At 50.0% G+C, this 20,821-nt stretch overlaps 2 protein-coding genes across 3 annotated transcripts in view; one reads left to right on the top strand and one right to left on the bottom strand.

Annotated features, from left to right (window-relative positions):
* Positions 1–4,838, top strand: part of NR3C2 (nuclear receptor subfamily 3 group C member 2) — a 337,533-nt gene extending 332,695 nt beyond the window's left edge. Inside the window, exon 9 of the mRNA XM_040626349.1 lies at positions 4,716–4,838. Within this exon, the coding sequence (XP_040482283.1) occupies positions 4,716–4,817 (102 nt within the window). The 3' untranslated portion in view covers positions 4,818–4,838. The remainder of the gene's footprint in view (positions 1–4,715) is intronic.
* Positions 4,682–20,821, bottom strand: part of ARHGAP10 (Rho GTPase activating protein 10) — a 308,238-nt gene continuing 292,098 nt past the window's right edge. For both annotated transcript variants that reach the window (XM_008685462.2, XM_008685463.2), the window contains 3 exons: positions 15,763–15,915; positions 14,494–14,585; positions 4,682–5,441 (listed from right to left, as the gene is read on the bottom strand). In XM_008685462.2, the coding sequence (XP_008683684.1) occupies positions 5,353–5,441; positions 14,494–14,585; positions 15,763–15,915 (334 nt within the window). In that variant the 3' untranslated portion in view covers positions 4,682–5,352. The remainder of the gene's footprint in view (positions 5,442–14,493; positions 14,586–15,762; positions 15,916–20,821) is intronic.

The raw sequence follows: 20,821 nt of genomic DNA, 5'->3' as shown, positions 1-20,821 counted from the left end.
GTATCTCTGGCACTTTAATTTCAAGTCATCCAATTGTTAGTGCAGCCGTTTTCTTGGAAATCAAACAGTGGCTTCCCAAACAACACTGGAGAAGAGAAGACTAGAATATGATCAGAATGGTCAGCGTGGTCCAAGGATGGGGCGCCTGGGTGGCTCAGTCATCAAGCATCTGCCTTTGGCTCAGGGCGTGATCCTGGCGTTCTGGGATCGAGCCCCACATCGGGCTCCTCCACTGGGAAAAAAAAAAAAAAAAGACTATATCCCCAAAGCAAAAGGGAACTAACTGCAGGGCAGAGTAGCAGGTAGTTAGCTGCAAAGTACCCCAAAATGTAGTGTTTTACCAACCACCTTCTATTATTTCTCCTGAGTTTATGAATCAGCTTGGAGAGTCCTGCTGGTCTGGACCAGGCTTGGCTGAGTCAGCCCTAATCGTGCATCTGCAGTTGAGCAGTCAACTGGTCTGGGATGGGTTTGCTTCGTGTGGCTTCTCATCCTCCAGCGGCCTGGCCTGGGCATATTTTCACGGTAAAGGCAAGGCAAGGCTCTAGTAAGAAGGACAGTAGAAAGCTACAACACTTTTCAAGCCTCTGATTGCATCAAGTTTGCTCCTGTTCCATTGGCCAAAGCAGGTTACAAGGTCAAGCCGAGAGTCGGCATAGGAGGGATCCACAAAAAGGACATGGGTTCGGAGAGGGGTGAAATTTGGGCTCATTAAATCAATACCACTAGCAATTACTCTGATGCCTTCTCATAGAATTTATGGTGCCAGGACAGCAGTTTCCAGGTTATCATGGTCTGAAAAACCCATTTCTTTGGCTCTTCATGCCCTGGGCCAGCCTGGTCCAGAGAGGTCACAGCTGCTGCGAACACTGGCTGAGCTGTGTTGGACTGTGCGCCTCCTGCTTTCTGAGTTGTTCTGTCTACAGTGTTTTCCCATTCGCTAAATCCTCCAAGGAAGGAGAAATCGCGACACCAGCACATGGCACTGAGCTGCCTAAATGAATCGTGTTAACTGCCCAAGTCCAAAGTGTGGATCTCTTGTTGGGCAAAATGCAGAAGTCTGCTTTCCAATCAAGCTGATCTTCTGATAGCAAGGAATTCTCCAAGGTATTCCTCAAACCCGTAGACTGAGACACTTTTTGCAGACATGAACATTAGAGGATATGTCAGGTTACCCAAGTGCGGTAGCAATAAATTACTGCCCAGGCCAGTGAGGGGAAAAAGAGTGCTGACAAGCTTCTGAGAAGACATTTGCAGAGTGACTCGCTCCTGGAATAACATCTTTGGACAAGAGGAAGCAAGGGAAGTTGTGTGGCTTCAAAAAGTCATGGGAAACATCTGGCTGAGAAGAGGAGTCACCAAGACTGACTTGGAGAGATTGGAGGGGAAACATAAGGTGAGAAGGGGCCCAGCACCGAGGTGACTAGGGAACAAAGACAAGGCCAAGACGACAGAGGCAGAGTATGGCCTTGGGAATGCAGGGAAAGGCTGGACAATGTAGAGGGAAAGACCATGAACTGGCCTTTGGAGAAGGACCTGGAGAAAGGCAGCAGGTGACCAGGAGAGGAGAAGGGGGCCAGAGACTAATTCCCACCACCAGGGTACCCTGCCAGCTGCCTTCTCCCATCTCCACTTACCAAACTCTGTTTCTGGCTGCACACCCTTCAGGCACTTAACGTCACCATTGGTCACACCATCCCAATGGGGTCGGCAGTGCTCTCTCAGAAGAAGAAAGACGTCAAGTTCACTTGCCCAAGATCTCCAAGGCATAACATAGTGAAAAAAGTTTCAAAATAGGTTGTTTTTAACTCAAAACTCATACATGGGGAGCCACTGTATTAGTCCTCTAGGAACGCTGTATAAGGTACCACAAACATTTACATGGCTGCAAGTCTGAGATCAAGGTATTGGCAGGGTTGGTTCCTTCTGAGGGCTGTGAGGGAAGGATCTGTTCCAGACATCCCTTCTTGACTCATGGATGGCTGTCTTCTCCCTGTGTGTCTCTTCACATTGTCTTCCCTCTCTGTGCATCTGTCTCTGTGTCCAAATTTCCCCTTTTTATAAGGACACTAGTCATATCGGATTAGGGCCCATTTGTACTGAACTCATCTTAACTAATTACACCTGTAACGATCCTATTTCCAAATGAGGTCACATTCTGAGGTACGGAGGGTTAGGTTTTCAGCGTACAAATTTGGGAAGGGGAGTACAAATCAACCCAAAACCACCATTGTCCCCCACTGGCTGGCCCCCAGAGGCAAGATGGTACAGCAGAAAGAACATATGATTAGCTGACTGAACCTGAGCAAGGCTCTTTGTCCTTGAGGGCCTCCATTTTCCCATCTATAAAATGGGATCAATTCTCCTGGCTCATTCAGTCGCTGTATGGGAAGAATGAGTTAAACATCCGTTGCAGGCACAGATAATCCACTGCTTCCCCCCGCCCCCCGCCCATGCCCCCAACTACAGATGTTTCTTCTACTACAAAGGAAAGGGGGGGAAAACCCCACAAGCTCTTTGGCTCTAATCTCAAACAGCATCTTCCTTACAGGCACGGAGGTCTCCGGAACAGGCCCTTGGAGGATGCAATCAGATGCAAGCCCCATAGACAGTCCCGTGGCAAGCAGAAACACAAAATCTGAGGGTCCGCTTTTGCCCAAAGCTCCCTCGTGACTCTCAATGAACACAGGCTGGAGCCCCAGTTCGAATGAGGTGGGCTGAGAGGCCAGAGCCCTGCAGATGCCCAGGGGACTGGCCACACCCATGCAGCAGAAACGCAGAAACAAGGACACCCTATTTCTCATCTGGGGAAATGAAAAGATGATCGGCCAGTGTAAGCGAACCCCTCACGATCCCGTTACTAAGTATACTCTGGGCCAGACCCCGAGGAAAGCCCCTACCTGGAGCCTACAGCACGCCTGGCCACACCGGTCCCATCGGCAGAGGCAAACAGCCCTGGCTGCACCCTGGCGCTCCTCCCTGGCTCGCCCCAGGAGGCACCTGCAGAGCCCTCGCGCCCAGCACGTCCTGAGGCTTCGTGACCACCGCACTGGCACCCTACAGAATACAAATGGCCCTGACACCAAAGGTGCAAGTGACAGTCACAGTGGTAACGATACAGGGGACAGCAGGTCCCACTAACGAAACACATACTATATCCTGGGCATACCACTTGGGTTACATCATTTCAAGCCACACCTCTGCCTGTCATTTTCTTTTTAGGAGGCAGAAACAGAATCACAGAGTCAATTTAATGGACGCCAAATCACACAGGTAGTCAGACTTAGTAGCAATTTCCTTGACCAAATAAGGGGTGGTAAACACACTTCGGGAGCTGACAGCCGTTGGGTGGGGAGCAGCAGGTTAGGGTGCGCCTCGCCATTCAGGATGGAAACCTCCCATAAGCAAGCCAGGCAGTCAGGTCCTGGTGCCGGGGGGCTTACTGGTAATGCCCCAAGGGGAGATAGCCATTAGGAACACTGCCAGGAGATCCCTCCCAGCACTATACGAAGCCCGCTCTGAGTGCCCGGACGTTTGATTGTCCCGCAGAGGGCTTTCTTACCGTGGGACACATCAGTAAGTCCTTCTCATAAACCAAGTACCCTTTCCCCATCCCTAAGCAGCAGGCATGAGCAGGAAGTGATAACTCAGAAAACAGGACCCCGGGGCTGGCCGTGGTCGTGTGGCCCTGGGCTCCTCGGCAGTCCCAGTCCTCTCCCCTGGGCCCACAGGTCAGGATTCTAAATTAGATCGCACTCAGACTGTCTTTATTTTTATGTAAAACATGGATACTTTCCAACAAGCCCATTCCCCTCTATACCCATCACCCCAAACTTGACAGCCTATGTGGTCCATGTGGGTGACTTCAAACCTGATAACCTGCAAGCTCTTGAATCAGCTCATCTGGAGAAGAGGCGGAGACACGTCCTTCCTGTGGCCGATTCTTGGGAGCAAAGTCTGACAGGCTGAGGAGCCTCCCTCCTGCGGGAAGAGAGACCTGCCAGGCCTCCCAGCAGGCCCTGTAGTGGGGCAGCTTCAGAATCGGGAGGCTCCGAAAAACGAGTTCCACACTCGAAGGACTCCAGATCAGGGGACAAAGGAGAAGCTGTCTGAGTCTGTGCCTGGGAAGAAGGAGGAAGCATCCCAGTGCCCCCTGCCTCCCGAGTGGGGGTGCCCTAATGGGCAGGGTCATGGCTGAGGCTCCTCCAGGAATGGTCTGGATGCCTGACCGGCCGCCCCGTTGCCCGGCTTAATGCAGATGGAGAGATTAGTGCTGAGGCCTGGAAAACAGAAGGAATATGGAGTGGGGTGGGGTAGGGACGGAGTTGTCCAGTGAAGCGAGTCAGGAGGGCGGGCCTCCATGGAACTGACACGGCTCTCGCACAAACCACTGGGGGGCACAGCCCCAGCCCCACTCCCGCTCAGGAGTTGCACACGCCAGGGCGGAAGGCCTGTTCAGGGGGCTGGAGGCGGCCCTCCAGGATTTCACACATCAGAGAAGGCTGCTGCCCTTAGGAACACAGCCTGCTGTGAATAAGCAAGGCTCCTTGTTGATAAATTCTACCTGTGGGCGTGTGCCAGCATCAGAGGAAAATGAATTTCTATGCACTGGGTGCCAAATCATAAAACATTACAGAGGGAATGAATTCCACGATCTCTTTCCCACATTATGACACACAAATCAAATAGTAAATTACATTTTATTTCATTTACAGAGACCTTGGGGCAAAAAGGTGGTGTTTGGGAAACAGCACACAGGTGAGAAGCACCAACGAGAAGCCTGTTATAAATACGCCAGTGTGCTCGAAGTAGAGTGAATGTGGGGCCCGGGGTGGCCGTCTGGAAAGGAGCATCTCTCTGCTGCCCTGTGGGTTTGGACCCATCCACCGCCTGCCAGCAGCAGCCCCCTCCACACCACACCAACCACAGCCAAGAGCACATGCTGCAAACACCACCATGAGTAAGTACAGTTCCCTTTAAAATCTCAGCAGCAGGTGTGCAAGGAGCTGCCCGGTGGAGCCATCACCCGTGGGGGCGAGGGGTGCGGGGGTGGGGAGAGGCTGGACAGGCAGAGGGCTGGGTAATTAAAAACTCACAGTCCAAAGTCCCGAGGCTTGACAAGTGAAAAGTCCATCCTGTTAACCCTGACACTCTTCTCCCACTCCACAGAGCGACGCAGCTCCACGCGGTCCGTCCTCTGCCCCCACCTCTAGCGGTACGTCCCCCTCCCTGCCCCTGGAGTGCCCATCGGTGATCTGCAGTTCCTGTGTCCAGGTGGCTGTGGGTTCTGCCCCGGAAGAAGAAGGCAGGTTCCCAGGTGCCAAGGTCCACGTGGGGCCTCCCCGGCCGGCACTATAGCAGCTTGACGTAATTCTGTGGAATCAGCCCCCTCTTGCCATTCAGGGTCCCTTCTAGCCAGCCAGGTTCCCTCGAGGTTTGCACTGAAAAGTAAGAGAAATCATTTTTTACCAAAACGCCCCCAAGTACTTGCTTCCTGTGGAATTCACTGCACCTCTGTGTATCTTAAAGGCTCAACCCGAAGAGAAGGAGGCCCCTGCCTGGGCTGTCTGGTTACAAACCCATGCATGCGATATTTATAGAATCTGCCCCGCGGCCACTACGCCCCCATCACTCCTCTTGCAGCAGCCCCCTAACCAGTCCCGCCGCTGCTTGTCTGGCTCCTTCCAATCCACCACGTGCAAAGTCGCTCAGTGAACTCTCTCGAACACAGAGCTGATCACATTCCCCCACTTAAAGGCTGGCAGGTACAGGAACAGACCCAAGCTTCTACTGGTCGGGTGCACGGACAAGTCCCCAGCTTCCCCTCCTACTCCCCACCAGCGCAGTGCCTTCCACCTCAAGTGCCTCTCCCCGCACCTCTTCACCTGGTGGTCTTCCTCTCAGAGACCTCTAAATGCCCTGTCCTCTGGGGAGACTCCCTCGACCAGCCTCAGCACTTCCCAGGCCTCACAGACATCATCTGGGCACCTGTCTGCCACACAGGATGGGGTGCTCCTGAGGGCAGGGCCTAGAACGCACACACCTGGGCGCAGTGCCTGGCAAACCGCAGGTATCCAGAAATATCCATGACAGATACAGAAGAGAATGACTGCAGGCTGGAAAGCAAAGGGCACAGGGTCCAAGCGCTTGGCACCAGGGTTTGGAAGTAAAATACAGAAGCATTTAATAACCCCCAACGGTGGGCAAGCCGCCACTCAGGCCTCGACCATGGCCAGGAGCGAAGTGGCAGCTGCGTGCAGAGGGGGGGAGGGTGGCGCAGACCCACCCGGAGCCGGCGGCGGAGCCGTGCAGCTGGGATACCCGCCCCCCTGCAGAAGAACAGCTACTGTGTATCCGAAACCGGTACACACGGACATGTGCCCGCCACACAAAAGCTTCACGAAACAATACTTCCCTCACTGTGCGCCATGCACTCTAGATTCTCTTCGGAAATGCTGACTGCAGGTCAGCATGGAGCTCATCAGCCACTCGCGGGCGGCAGCCCACAGTGTGACCTCCACGCACCGCTCCCTCAGCTCGGATGCTCCTCTCCCCACCTGAGCCTGCAGAGAGCCCTGAGCCGTCCCTCCCTCCGAGACGTCCTAGCGCTCCAGACTAGGTGAGGGCCCCCAGTTATACACCATACATGCTCTGTGTGTGTGTGTGCGCACGCACGTGCGTGAGAGAGAGAGGTTGACTGTGACTCTCCCTCTTCTAGTCTGGGTTCTAACATGACACAGGGACCCTGCACCCCCAGCACTGTGCCCGGCACATGAGGATTTGTTTAAAGAACGAATAAACGAATAAACAAGGTACGTGCTTTCTAGGTGGTCCGACAGCCAGTCACCCTCTTTGCTCTCTCACTGATTTCTATCCCAAAACTGGTCCTCAGAGCAGGATGTTTAAAGGCTCTCACTTATTCCAGAACCCCCAAGCTGATGATGTCACCAGAACAGCCGCTGTCAGGGGAGGGGAATGGATTCCATGGGAAAGGCTCCCGGGGGTTGTGCAACTTGGGGGCCTCCATGGAAAGGGGCCCCAGGCTCGGGACAGACAGCCTGGAAGGGAGACTCCCAGCTGACGGGTGCCAGCCAGGTGCACTTGGGGAACTACTGAACCCCCGGGGCCCCACCCAGACTCCTCCCCTGCAAGATGGGGTTACCAACACTTAGCCTGTAGGACTGCTACAAGGAGTCCATAAAATAGTTTATGGAAGAACACCTTGGAGGTGCTCATTGTCTCTTCTCCCATACACCACAAACGCCCACTCCCACGCAGAGTAGGTATTAATAGACGCGGGCTGAACCAAAGACAAAGAAAGGTAGTTTCCCATAAAGCTGGGGGTGAAGGAGGCCTGAATGTGGGCAACCAGGCGAGGTCGGGAATCCTGCACCAATCCTCTCACAGACCAGGGGGCTTCTCCACACCTCATCTGCTTCTTCTGCAGCCCCCATCTCCCCAAAGAGCAGGAGAGAAAGGTCACCAACATAGAGAGGGGACTGAGGAAACTTGCAGGATCCAAGAGGTTGGAAGTGGCCAAGGGGTGGGAATGGGATGGAGGAGTGCAAAGCACCTACAGCTGGGCCTCCCCAGGCACAGGGAAGGTGGCTCAGAGATTACAGAGGAGGCCTGGGAGGGTCTCACCACCTCTGTGAAGACCCAGCCCCTCCTTCGAGCATGAAAACCCTAAATACCCATCCTAGGCTCCTCGCTGTACTTGGCTGATCAAACCGCTTCCTCCAATGGCAGTGCGACAGTTTCATGTGTCAACTTGGTGAGGCCACGGTATCTACATTTTACTCCAGATTTTAGATGTAATGAACAGGGAAATCAGTAGACTCCGAGTAAAGCAGATCACTGTCCAGGATGTGGGTGGGCCTCGCCTAATAAGTTGAAGGCCTTAATGGACCAAAGACTGGGGTCCCTCAAAGAGGAGGGAACCCTGCCCTTGGACTGCCTTTGGACACACACTGCAAGTACTCCCTGGGTCTCCAGCCCGCTGGCCTCCCTGCAGATTGTGCGTCCCCACGACCGCATGAGCCAATAGCTATCTATGGAAAGTGATTGACTCATTCACACACTCACATCCCATGTGTCTCTTTCTCTGCAGAACCCTAATGCAGGCAGTTTCGGAAATAAGAGCCTCATTTTGGGGGAAGATTCTGACTCCAAGAGGCAGTGAGTATAGGAGAAATGAGGTCCTGGCTGGAACCCCGGCTCCTTCATGACTGGGCAACCCTGTATGATTTACTTCATCTCCCCTGACTTCCACACTCCTCATTTCGAAAAGAGGGGAAGCAATAACTCATTTGAAGTTGCTGCAGTGACTAGAATGAGACAATTTACATGAAGTGTGGTGCCAGGCATACACCACGTCCATGCCCTGTGCAATGCAGGGACATAAACGTGTACGGGTCTCCATGTTTATCATCTCCCTGGTGCCTATCCCTGCGGACCGTACCTTACCTGTCAGTCTCAGCCCAGAGCCTGGCTCTCCATCCGCCACGGAGCCCCTGCCTGCCTCATGCTGGGAGAAGGCCAGGGCATGCCGCAAGACAGCTGTGACGAACAGCGTGTCTGTGTCCTCCCAGGATTCATACACTGAAACCCCAACCCCGGTGGGATGGGATTAGGATGTGGGGTCTTTGGGAGATAATGAGAGTTGGATGAGGTCATGAGGGTGGGTCCCATGTGGGGATTAGTGTCCTTGTAAGAAGAGACAGGAAAGTGATGACTTCTCTTCTCCCAGTGCCCCTCCTGCTCCCCCGACCACGTAAGGAAACTGGGAAGAGAGCTCCCACCAGACCCTGAACATGCTGAGGCCCCTCGGAATGCCCAGCCTCCAGAACTGTGGGACATACATTTCTGCTGCTTAAGCCCCCCAGTCTATGGTGTCTGTTACAGTAGCCTGAACGAAGACAATGGGTATGGGGCCAGGGACCCCCGCTAGCACTGAAGAGCAGTAAATACCTTCCTCAAACGTTCCCAAAGGGAGTGCGCATGGGAATGGAATGGGGTAAGTGAACTATATAGTTTCCCCAAATTCCCTGACACTGGGCTGCCACCAGCCACAATCCCCTGTGGGGGACAGTCAGGAGCTCCACTACCCATACCGAGAGGCTCCTTAGAGACTCCCATGCCACAGAAACACAGCATGGCCATCACTCAGCAAGCGCTGGGGGTGCTAACCATGTGCCAGGGCCGAGAAGGGCCCAAGCCACACACCCTGTCCTCCCCTGACCCTGGGCGAGTCACACAGTCTGAAGAACCCAGTCAGTATGTGATGACAATTATGCCAATGCTCCCTCGTACAGCTGTTTTTACTGTTAAAAGGTACCATTTTAATCGCTTGGAAGCATGCAATTCAGGGGCATTAAAAATAGTCACAATGTTGTGTCACCACCAGCACTATCTCCATCCCCAGAGCTTTTACACCTTCCCAAACTGAAACCCACTGTCCCTTAAACACGAACTCCCCATCCCCCCTGGGCTCCTGGGACCCTCCATGCTACTTTCTGTCTCTATGACTTTGCCTATTACAGGTATTCCATGTAAGTGGAATTAGACACAATTTGGCCTTTTGTGACTGGCTTATTTCCCTTAACATAATGCCTTCAAGGTTCACCCACGTTGGAGCAGTCTCAGAATTCCATTCCTTTTATGGCTGAATATTCCATTATACGTATATCTGCTCATCCGTCAGTGAACATTCGGGTGCTTCCCCCTTTGGCTACTGTGAAAATGCAGCTGTGAACACGGGTGTCAAACACCTGTTTAAGTCCCTGCTTTCAAGTCTTCTGTGTATCTATGCAGAAGGGGGACCATGGGACTGGATGGTAACTCTGTGATTCGTTTGTCTGAGGAACGTCCATACCGTCTTCCCGCAGCCACGTGCCCCACCTTACATTCCCACCTGCGACGCGCAACGGCTCCGCTCCTCCACATCCCCGCCGATGCTTGTTCGCGTGTGTGTTTCTGATGACACTCATCCTACTGGGTATGAGGCAGAATCTCACTGTGGTTTTCCCACGCCCTCCTCATTTACTGTCCCGTAACACCAGGGGCACGGAAGCCAGGGACAAGAACAATTTACAAGAGCTTCCTCCAGAACAGAATATGGACTCAGTTCTGGTTTGGGGGGGGTAGCATAATAAAAACAATATATATGACAAATATTTATTATGAAGCATCATCATAATACAGTGAATACCAGGAAGCCACCAGCGCCTGACTGATCTGGAGGCCTCGTCCTCGGTTTGTTCCTCCGCTACCCCCTCACCTAATGACCCCCACCACTTCGAGGTGATCAGTAGCTTGAATGTCATATTTCTCATCCTCTTACCCCAGCTATGGCTAAAACACAGTTTCGTCACACATGTACAGAACTCAAAATAATAAGCTATTTATTTTGCTTATTTCAGCTTAGCCAGAACCCCATTATATAGAGCACTCACTTTGTTTTTTGTTTTGTTTTTTTTTACTTAACATGTAAGGATTCCCAAAGGTACAACTGTTAGAGTACAGGAGAACAACTGTTGGGTTGTGGTGTCTGTACAGAATCAACCTGCCAAGATAATGCTAAATTGTTTTTCAAGGAATATTCTTTATATATTTGAGATCTTTAAAATGAATCCAGGAGTTTTCAAAGATTAATCTAGGCCACACCTGCTCCCCAAAGCATTGGCTCAATCACATACCTACACGGAGATGAACAAAGTCTAGGAAGCACTGCAGAGAGATGGCCAACTCCCAGAAAGCCTCCCACCAGAGGAGCCCCGCCGGTCCTGCCTGGCAGCCAATGAGGGACACCACTCCCCACTCTGATGGGAGGGTCTGCCAGCTGAAAGAGAGCAGGACTGACTGGTCACCAGGCAAACGTGTTTCTGGAGTTCCCCAGGCCCAGAGAGAAGGTCCACATGGCAGTCACAGGAATACAGACTGCCCTGAGACTTTACAAACATCACCTCCCTGGGGGACACGGGAGGCGTTTCCCCTGAACAACGGCTCAGCATTCATGTGTATGCGATACAGACCAATCCTCAGCCTAGAATTGAAACTCCTAACGTACGTCCAGGTCCACATGGTAAGAGCAAAAGAGCAAGGAACAGCTATCAGGCTGCTTCATTACCAAAGATCCCTTTCTCTCCCACACTCTGCTTTAGGGTTTCTCCCTGTTGTATATATTACAAACCACATAACTACTGACGACGCGGCCCAGGGGCCACTTTGACCTGGATTTTGTCTTTACCAAAGGCCACTGAAAGCCATAAACCAATTTCCTTTGTTGCCCATAGGAGGTACAAAAAGGGATTATACTGCAAGGGCATTTATGATAGCTGCTCAGGCTCCAGGGGACAAGTGAACACTGGAAAAAGGCCTCGGACGTTGCAGAGGCCAAAGTATTGCTGGTGTGCAGAAAGGAGGTGGTCCTGGCCACATTCCCGTGGCCGGCGCTGTCACAGTGCCTCCCACCCCCCGGAGCTCCGCCTCCTCCATGGAAGCTGAGGGCGGGCGAGCTGCCCATTGGTCCTACTGTGTGTCAGTCCTCAGAAGGGAAGACCCCAAACCATTCAAGGTAGAGCTTCACTGGACACCCTAAGCAAGCATAAGAGTTTCAACGAACTATACATTTTCTGCCAAGAGATCAATTATGCACAGGAATGAAGGCGCAAAGCAAAAAGAATAAATCCCGTTGAAGGCCCTTTGACTTTCTGTACCCTCTAAGAACCAGCCCTAGGACACAGCGAGGGTCACCGCGTAGGTTCTGAATGCATTCCGCGGCGTCCGCGAGCTTCTCTGTGCCGCCACCAGAGGGTCACAGGGAGCACGCGCAAGACAAGGCGCTCGCAGAAAATAAGACCCTCACATACCCGTGCAGGAGAAGGCGGCAGGCAACACATCGACAAGGCATGTGCGGAGCAGCTGGCCTTGAGGGACAGACTGAGGAACAGCTCAGCCGGGGACCCAGACGGAGCTGGACAGCTGCACTCAGCACTACAGAGCGCCGAGGCTGAGGGAGGCGTGCCTTAGCTCAACACGGAGCCGGTCCACACACGGCACACCACAGTGCGCCAAGCGTGGCTCCCTGCTCGGCAACGTCCTCCACACACGTCTGTGCTGTTCTCAAAGCCCCACCTACACCCGTGGCCCAAAATGCTGCCCTGACACCGCATCACTCTTGTAGACATTCTTGAAGATTAGGATGGAGAATCTGATCCATAGAGAACTTAAAGAACTTGTCCAAAGGCACAGGGCAAGTAGAAAAGCCAACCTGATCTTAAGCATAATAACTGCAGGGTTGACAATCCATAGCTACCTGCTCTCATCACTCTCCTCTTCCTAAACACAGTGAGATACTGGGTGGGTGTGGGTGTGGGTGGGTGTGGGTGTGGGTGTGTGGGTGTGTAACTCCTGCAAATCATTTAGGGACTTCAGAGGTAGAGAAGCCCAGTCTCTCATGTCTGACATCTGTCAGCCTTTCCCCTGTTATCCATGCTGGCAGAAACCGGATTTGGCTGAGGTCCTAACCCTCATTCATGTGTCCGTGCACCCGGAGGAGGTGTCCCTGCGCCCAGCGTGGTTCAGATCGCCCTAAGTCCTGGCCAGTGATGTGTTTAGGGTGAGCATCTGACTTGGTTCTGACCATTGAGACATGAGGGCAGGTAAACTAAGAAAGTAGTTCTGGAAAAGTTTTCTCATTCTTAAGAAAAACAACACAAGGATGAGGCACCCCTTCTGCGAGCGTTGAGTGTAGCTATGATGCCCGGACTGGCAGCCATCTTGTCCCCACTGGGGAAGCCAGCCAGAGGCCCCTGTCCACAAGCTGTGAATGGTTCAGCAGAGACGAGCTACTGTGATTTTGATGATATCTCTGAGAATGAGAATTAACCAAGCTTTCCAGACTTAATCACCACATGAGCTAATCCATTTTCATGACTGATAGCTAAGTTGTATCAGTTTCTGTTACTTGCAGTGAAAGGCATCCTAATAGATACGCCTGCTACCAAGGTAAATATCTCACGAACAATACAGCCTAAGGGATGTCAGAAGCTCCCAAGCAGTTCTCATCACCACACGATGTAAAAATTCACCATCATTTCTCAAATGGGTGGGTTTCAACACCACCGTCTCAGTGTCCCGTCCTGCCATGTCGTGTCCAACGTGTGAAGGGCCTGGAGTAGGGCAGATATTTTACCACACTCTCTTGGCAAAATTACATGCATGTGTGTTATGGTGATAGAGGGATGATCTTGCTTCTACTCCAAGAACAAAATTTCTCCATAAAGTGTAATTCTGTCATATGTGGGTTTCCGGTGGGAGTGTTGTTTGTTTTCTGACACTATCAAGAGTCCCTGGCTCTCAAGAGTATACATCACACACAGAGAGAAATCTATTCTAAATGAGGCAACTTGTGGGGCGCCTGGGTGGTTCAGTCAGTTATGGGTCTGACGCTTAATTTCGCTCTTGATTTTGGCTCAGGTCATGATCTCAGAGTCGTGAGATCGAGCCCCACATCAAGCTCCACACTGGACATGGAGTCTGCTTAAGATTCTCCCTCTCCCTCTCCCTCTGTCCCTCCCCCCTCCCTAAATAAATAAATAGGCAAATTGCTTTCTAAAAAACAATCACCAGCAAACACTGCATTACTGACAAGATACCACTAGGTGTTGTGTTGATATATTCCATATATTCCAAACATTCTGGCTAACCGACCATTCCATTCCAAGCCTCTAAGATCCTCGCTGCCTCCCCAGAACTCTTTTGGGCAGCTCCACCCACATGCATCACTGTTTCCACAGCAACCAGTGAATTTCATAATGAGCAAGACTGTTAAGAAAGAAATCAGGAGGGGGGAGAAAAGAGACAAACAATGAACCAAAGGAGAAATCTGTGAAATATTAAGCCGGGCAGAGCTCCTAAATGCTTGTGTGTGAATATTAAAGACTCAGATAAAATCCACGCCCTTGCTTCAATACACAAAGTCAATACCCTGATCCAGAGATTCACATACTATTCAAATGAGCAAAAATCACGTAAACCATAAGAATGGCAAGGGAACTATAAACCAAAATTTTTTGACAAGAGGTCTCTTCTGCAACTCAGATTTGGCAAACCTGACGCATTTAGGAGGCTTGGCTAGGGACTCTGGGAGAGGAAAACAAAGGATGCAAATTAGAAGTATTTCTTAATTCCAAGTGGCACTAGCTTCCTTACATCAGGAGAAAGATGTCCTGAACGAAGATTCATAAGAGCTCAAAGGGCTGGACAATCATCAAGATGAAAGCAGAAGTGGAATTCTGTAGCCCCCACCCCCACCCCATTGCCCCGGTGTTCAGTTCCTGGCAGCCAACTGGGCCAGCTCTCTCCTGTCCGAAGGGTCAAGGGATGGACGTGTGCCCGATAACCCGACAACCAGTGACTGCTTACTCTGGGTTGTAGACATTCTGAGGGGGACAGAATATATGTTACTACAGAGCTCCCACTAACACTTACCATCCTCGAAAATTGCTCCTATTTCAAAAGACAATTCTGAGCTGTGTTCTGCTTCACACGGATACACTGCCCGAGCCTTCCGATTGACAACGCTGAGAAGGGAAGGGGAAAGACACAAATTAAAACAGGAGAAACTGGGAGGGGGAAACAGCACCTCTCCCCAACCCCGCCCCTCCCCAAATCTCATTTACATATTGCCAGTGGGACAACTGCTTCCAAAATACCCAAACCAACCAAATAGAAGCGAAGTGAACATCAGGCGCATCCACAGCACTTGATTTTCAAGTAAATGATGGGTTTCAAATTCAAATCTTTCTTCGGGGAGCTTCTCTGAGATGCTTTCACTGAACCTCATCACCTACTTCTCCTCTCTGCCTGGAGGGATGCCCTTTCCAATCGCTCAGCATTATCGGAGCCACGGGGTATGTTCGCTCCTAAGCGCTGTGCTTATCTATTAGGAAAAGCACCAGTATCTTGAGACAGAAGGCAAGGCAGCGAAGGGCAGAGGCACACGCTTGGGAGTGACTTGGGCAGTGTGCATCGGACATCCGTCTGTCCACACGGACAGTCTGCTTCCACACCACTCTGGAAGGAGTTTGTTGTTCTGAGTTGGGTCTTCTCTATTTGACCCCCTCATGCCTGCCTCCAAAAGGCATTTCAAGGCTCAGCTTCTCGCCACTTGTCAAAATGCCCTCTGTGCCCTTCTGGGGAAAGACCACACCAGGGGAGGAGGGAGACCATGGTGTCAGCCAGACGCACACAGGAAGTGTCCCATCTCACTGGCGTGGGGGAAGCCAGTGAAGACAGGAAGAGCTTCAGCCCACCACCCAGGACGAAGGGCCTGCCAGGCCAGCACCTCTGGCTTCTGCACAAGGGGCCCATTAAATGGCCATGTTAATTCCTGTTCCCAGGGCCCTGTTCACTTCCCTTTAAAAAAAAAAAAAAAAAAAAAAAAAAAAAGCATGTGCTTTATATTCATGTCTAAGTTCTTCCAAAATAAGTGATTTCATCAATGCACAACAAGCACCCAAAAAACAAAGTAGGACAGTAGGTTCAAGCAGCTCCCACAGAAGGTCGATTTCCCCTGAGGATGTAGTTGCTCTTGAACTGAGGCCCAGTCCAAGACAGGTGGTCAGTGCTGTCCACGAGGCCCAGGAGGCTGGGAGAACTCCAGCCAGCCTCCTTCATGCAGGGAACACAAGAAGCTGCTCACGGTGATCAAGCCTGTGCGCTGGCCCTGTCTTCGACGACATTTTCCACACCCCGTACCTTTCCGGCGGCTTGTCCACTATGGCGGCAGGCAGAGAGAGGGGGGAAGGTGGTGGCTTGGGTGAAGGAGGTGTGACAGCTGGGCTGCAGCTCGGTGTGCTCGGGGATTGGGTGTTAAGCCACTGGACCATGGGCGATCGCATCTGGTAGGGGCTGCAGGCGGAAGTTTGAAGGACAGGATTAATAGTCTAAAGGCCACAGAACACCAAATACGTGATACCCCATTCCTAAATGGCTAAGACGATAGCTTCCTCATCTCCCCCGATGACTAGAACAGGACAGAGTTCTCACTGGTCTGTAGCCCCAAGAACCACAATCCAAAGGAGAGCTGCCTTGTACTTCTCCAGGTTCGTGGGGAAGATCAAGTCTTGTCCAGCGTGGCACCGTATCAGTTCACTAATCAGGACACTAGAATCCAATTGCCAGGACAAGTTACTTGGACTTCTGAGGCGCTCATGTTCTCTGCTTACAAGGAAAGTGTCAGAATCTATAGTCAAACTCATGACCTATCGCTCCAAAAACTCAACACATGGCCTTTCACATGTTTAAAGCCCTTTCATCTGGTCATATACACAGGGCAACTCAGAAAAAAACACAGCTAAGAATCAAGATTCCTCTAGAGCAGACCAAAGACAGCATTTGAGAAATACGTGAACAGCAAAAATCTTTGGGGACCTTAATGTTCCCCAATATTTGCAAATAAAAAAAAGAAAGCTAATGTAAAAAGGTCAGTGAACAGAGGAGCCTGCAAACATGAAAGAGAATGCAATAAATAGGTGTTGATCTGAATTAAATTATTCTTGAATTATCTCCAAACCTGGAGGCTTGTGACTATGGTAAACGAAGCTTACTTTAAAAGCACAGTGATGAAAGGTGCTCGTTGCAATTAGGTTTTCAACACGCATGCATTCAATGGCTGCTACACCCAGATGCTCTTCACCTCAAATTCACCCTCTTCAGCTAAAACCAGCTGCCAGGAGCAGCTTCCTTATCTTCCACACTCCTGAGTATTACCTTTGCTTCTTTCCTCTGTAGCAGAACATCAAATTCTGTCCATTTTTACTTCCAGTAGCTCCCATGCTGTTCCCTTCTCTATCTTCTCATCACATTGCTTCATGCCTGTCTCAGCACTGTGGTCTCCTGGCTCAGTCCCCAGTCCAATTCCTCCAACTCGAGTGGCTCAATCAGCCACCCACAGCCACCTGAGACCCAGTCTCCCCCATCTGCCTCCCCAAGAACGAGTGCGCTCCCCAACCTGCCCTCTGCCTGCTTCCCTGATGGTCCCACACTCTGCCTCAGGTCTCTCCTCACCTCTCAGGCTCCCCGACCCCTCTGCCAGCCCCAATCTGTCCCTTACTCGGCTCAGCTCCAGGCCTGCCTCCCCGAACGCTTCTCCTTTGGTCTAAGTTATAGATCTCTGAAGGCCCAGCCCAGTAAGAAACAGGAGGGCAGGCTGGCAGGAGTTGTTCTGTGATGGTTTCAGAGATTCCTCTTGCCTTTGGGGTAAAATCAGGTCTTTAACTCCTTCTGTAGACCTCACAAAGCCAGGCAGAGTGCTAGGCACGTGAAGTCTTCCACGAACATCCGAAAAATCATTCTACCACTGAAACTGGGTTTTACAAATCAAGTACAGGAAATATCGCATTACTGACTTGACAGATATTTAGTACACCAGAAGGTCTCCTATCCTTTGATCAGAAAAGGGGAGAGGGGCTCCCATTTTAAAAAACACTATTTTTTGAACAATTTATTTACAATCCCCCAATCCAGCCAATTCATGTGGAAGTCATAAAACCTATTTCATACCAAGCAAAGAAACCTATAAATCTCAAATGATCTGCATGGCCAGCAGCAAAAGTCACTCAATGGCTTATCAGAAAATGAACCTTAAGTGGTGTCTCAGTAATCAGGAAGGGAGAGGAAGGGGTGAGTGAAGCTCTGACGGAGAATTTAAGACTGCGCTTAGCCAAACAATTGCCATTTCGTCTCCCAGCAATTACTCAAGGTGCTTGGAGGGTGGTGGCCGCGGCAGATGAGATGTTTGACCACACCCCCGTCAACTCTTTCAGGTCATAAATAGCCTCGTGATTAAATGATGGCCATCCATCTGCAGAGAGGGAGGACAGCTAGAGGATGAAGATAAAGTAACAGTGGTGCCTATATTTATAAGGCTCTTTAAAAATAAAGATCATAAATTTTATAAGCTATTATCTACTTAATCCTCACATCTTCTTTTTAAAGCTGCTTGCTTTTTTTGTAAAGGAAAAACACTCCTTTTGGAAAGTGAAAGAACTGTTGGCATAGCAGGCGCTATAGGTCTAACCCTATCCCCTAGCTCGGCCTTGTCCACCCTGTCCCAAAACAGGGCCTCAGGCTCAGCAATCCTTGTTCAGGGTCAAGTTCTCAACACCAGCCGTTTTCGCTTCTTTGTTTTCTCTGACCTTTTTGATGTCCTTCAATATATAGATGTGCCATGTGATCCAGCACTCACCGGTTTCCCCACATAACCATCCAGACTTCCCACTGAGACTTAGGTTTGTGTGTTCAATCGCCTGGGTCTCCCCCACAGTATCCCAGAAGCCTGAGCCGGTTACTTCTCTGTATTTCAGAATCCCACACGGACACAAACTTTGCGAAGCTGGATATTCAAAAGAGGGAGCAAAACCCAAGTCTGGAAGCAGCCTCTGTGGGGAGGAGGCATCAGAAGTCATGTGGCGAATTGGAAGACCTATGAAAGAGGAGACCTACGTGGCAAAACAAAATCTGAAAAACAAACAGAACAGCTGCTGGGTTGGATACAAGAAACTTTTCACAGGCTTCTCCACTGGGAAAGGGCGAGGAGGAGGCAAGAAGTGGGTAAGTAAATAGAAAGTCCTAAAATGAGTTCTCACCTCAGCCAACAGAGGTCCGATAACGACATGTTTCATAGGTGTCTCCCACAAGCAAACTGCCTGGATTTTTTTTTTTTTGAGGGTCAGAAATTGTAAGCATAAGCTTCTTTACATAAACTACCTCCTTCTTTACAGAATTTGGTGGGGTCGTTGGATTGTTTTGGGTGGTTTTTTGCAATGAAGATCAGAATTTTTTTTTAACTACAGTTGACCCCTGAACAATGTGAGAATTAGGGGCACTGACCCCCATGCGGTCAAACATCCACATTTAACTTCTCACTCCCCCAAAAACTTAACCCTCGCTAATTGCCTTCTGTTGACCTTTGGAAGCCTTACCGATAACTGTCAATTCACCTATATTTGGGATGTTACATCTGCATCAGATACTGTATCCTTACATAAAGTAAGCTACAGAAAAGATGTTTTTAAGAAAATCATTATGAAGAGAAAAGACACTTATGCTACTATACTGCACTGAAAAACTCCACCTCAAAGTGGACCTGTGCAGTTCAAACCTGAGTGTTTGAGGGCCAACTCCATTTAAGGCTTCAAATATACTACTTATATTTTCCCCAAAAGCAGCAGAGGAAATTATTATTGCTGATACTCTCTTTCTTGTCTCTGATTAAAAACACTGGGCATTTTGGCAATGGCAGCCCCCAGCAAAGGTCTCACAGTTTTTCTCAGCCTGAGCCCTAGGACAGATTTAAGCCCTAAGGCATCCACGTACATAAAATTCACATCTCTCCTATATATCTAGACTGATTCCAGCTACCCATGTGGTGGGAGACAATTCTTGATGGGCTTCTCATGTTCTGCGCATCTACTGAGCAGAGGCATTGGTGGCCTTTGTCCTAGACTATCTTTCCAAGGATGTCTGCATAGCAAACAGCCTGGGGAGATAGAGACTGGGTCTCCCCCTGGAGAAAAAAGCAGGCTTTACTGTCCTTCATAAAAGATCTGGTTTTCCTAAGCTCTGGATTCCTCTCTACAACACTTCGCGTGCAGGTATCAGCCAGCCCAGCGGGCATTACCCTGTGGGAACTAGGAGTCAGGGAACAGAAACTTTGACTACTACAGCTCCTGCCATGATTAGTCGTCTTTTGACCAGGAGTCCCGCATCTTCTACCAGTATCCGTGACACCACAAGAGGCAAATCTGGTGGCTTGTAAGCAGAATAAGATTTCAGACTTCAAAGTTCTTGACATTAACATCTTTGGGAGAATTGAGAAAATACTCAGGCCTATTTTTTTTTTTTTTTTTTTTTGCTGTGGTTCAGAGGAGAATCCTGGTTTAAAAAAAAAAAAAGTCTTTGGGTAAAAAAACCCAAAAATGATGGATAATCTAAGAATAAAAAGTTTATGACCTGCTAAAACATAATGAACTATTTTCAGTGTCCTTCCCTTCCACTTCCCAAATTTAAGCATCAAAAACATTTACACCCTTCTTCCTGCTGCCCCTTTACGAATTTTTGATGAGCAGGACTGGCAGCATCACAAACCACCAATTTTATTTAATGATGAGCTGCAACCAGTTACAACAAAGTGCCTAAGCGCCACATAGTTCCTGAAAGCCAGCTTGTGGTTTGCAAAAATGGAGGCAGAAGTCGACTCTTCCTGAAAAGCTCAGAAACCACATTTACCAAAACAGAAATAAATTAAAGGGAAGTACACTGTTTGTTTGCTATCTTCCCAGTTTCACACACTGACCTGAAAGAACCTGCTTCTGAATGGACCCCTCTCCGTTTTTAGTGCAGAAGAGCCAGTATCACCACCTTCCTTTGAGGAGAAATGTTTCCTTCTCAAAGAAAAGGCATAAATGGCAACAAGAGGTTTTCACTAGAAACACATAAAGATTTCATACTGCTAACTCAGAAACTCACTCTTGAAAATACTTACACTGAAAGCCTATCTGGCTATTCCTAAGGCGAGAGAGAAGTCTCCCGCGCTCCGGTGGGGCGGGTGGAGGGTTGGGAGCACATAAGTGGGGAGTCGACTGTGCATTTTTGAAAGTGCCGAGAGACTTCTATAAAAAAATAATAATAAAAAATGTACACTCTTGCTTTGGAGTCTGTATTTCAGGGAAAGAACCTGTAGCTTTCGTGGTGAGCAGGAATAAACCCTCAGACACATAAAATTATGACAGTAGCTGTGTATGTATATACTTTA

This window comes from Ursus maritimus, unplaced genomic scaffold, assembly GCF_017311325.1.
Source record: "Ursus maritimus isolate PB19 unplaced genomic scaffold, ASM1731132v1 scaffold_11, whole genome shotgun sequence".
Classification (NCBI taxonomy): domain Eukaryota; kingdom Metazoa; phylum Chordata; class Mammalia; order Carnivora; family Ursidae; genus Ursus; species Ursus maritimus.
This window is presented reverse-complemented; position numbering and strand designations above follow the sequence as displayed.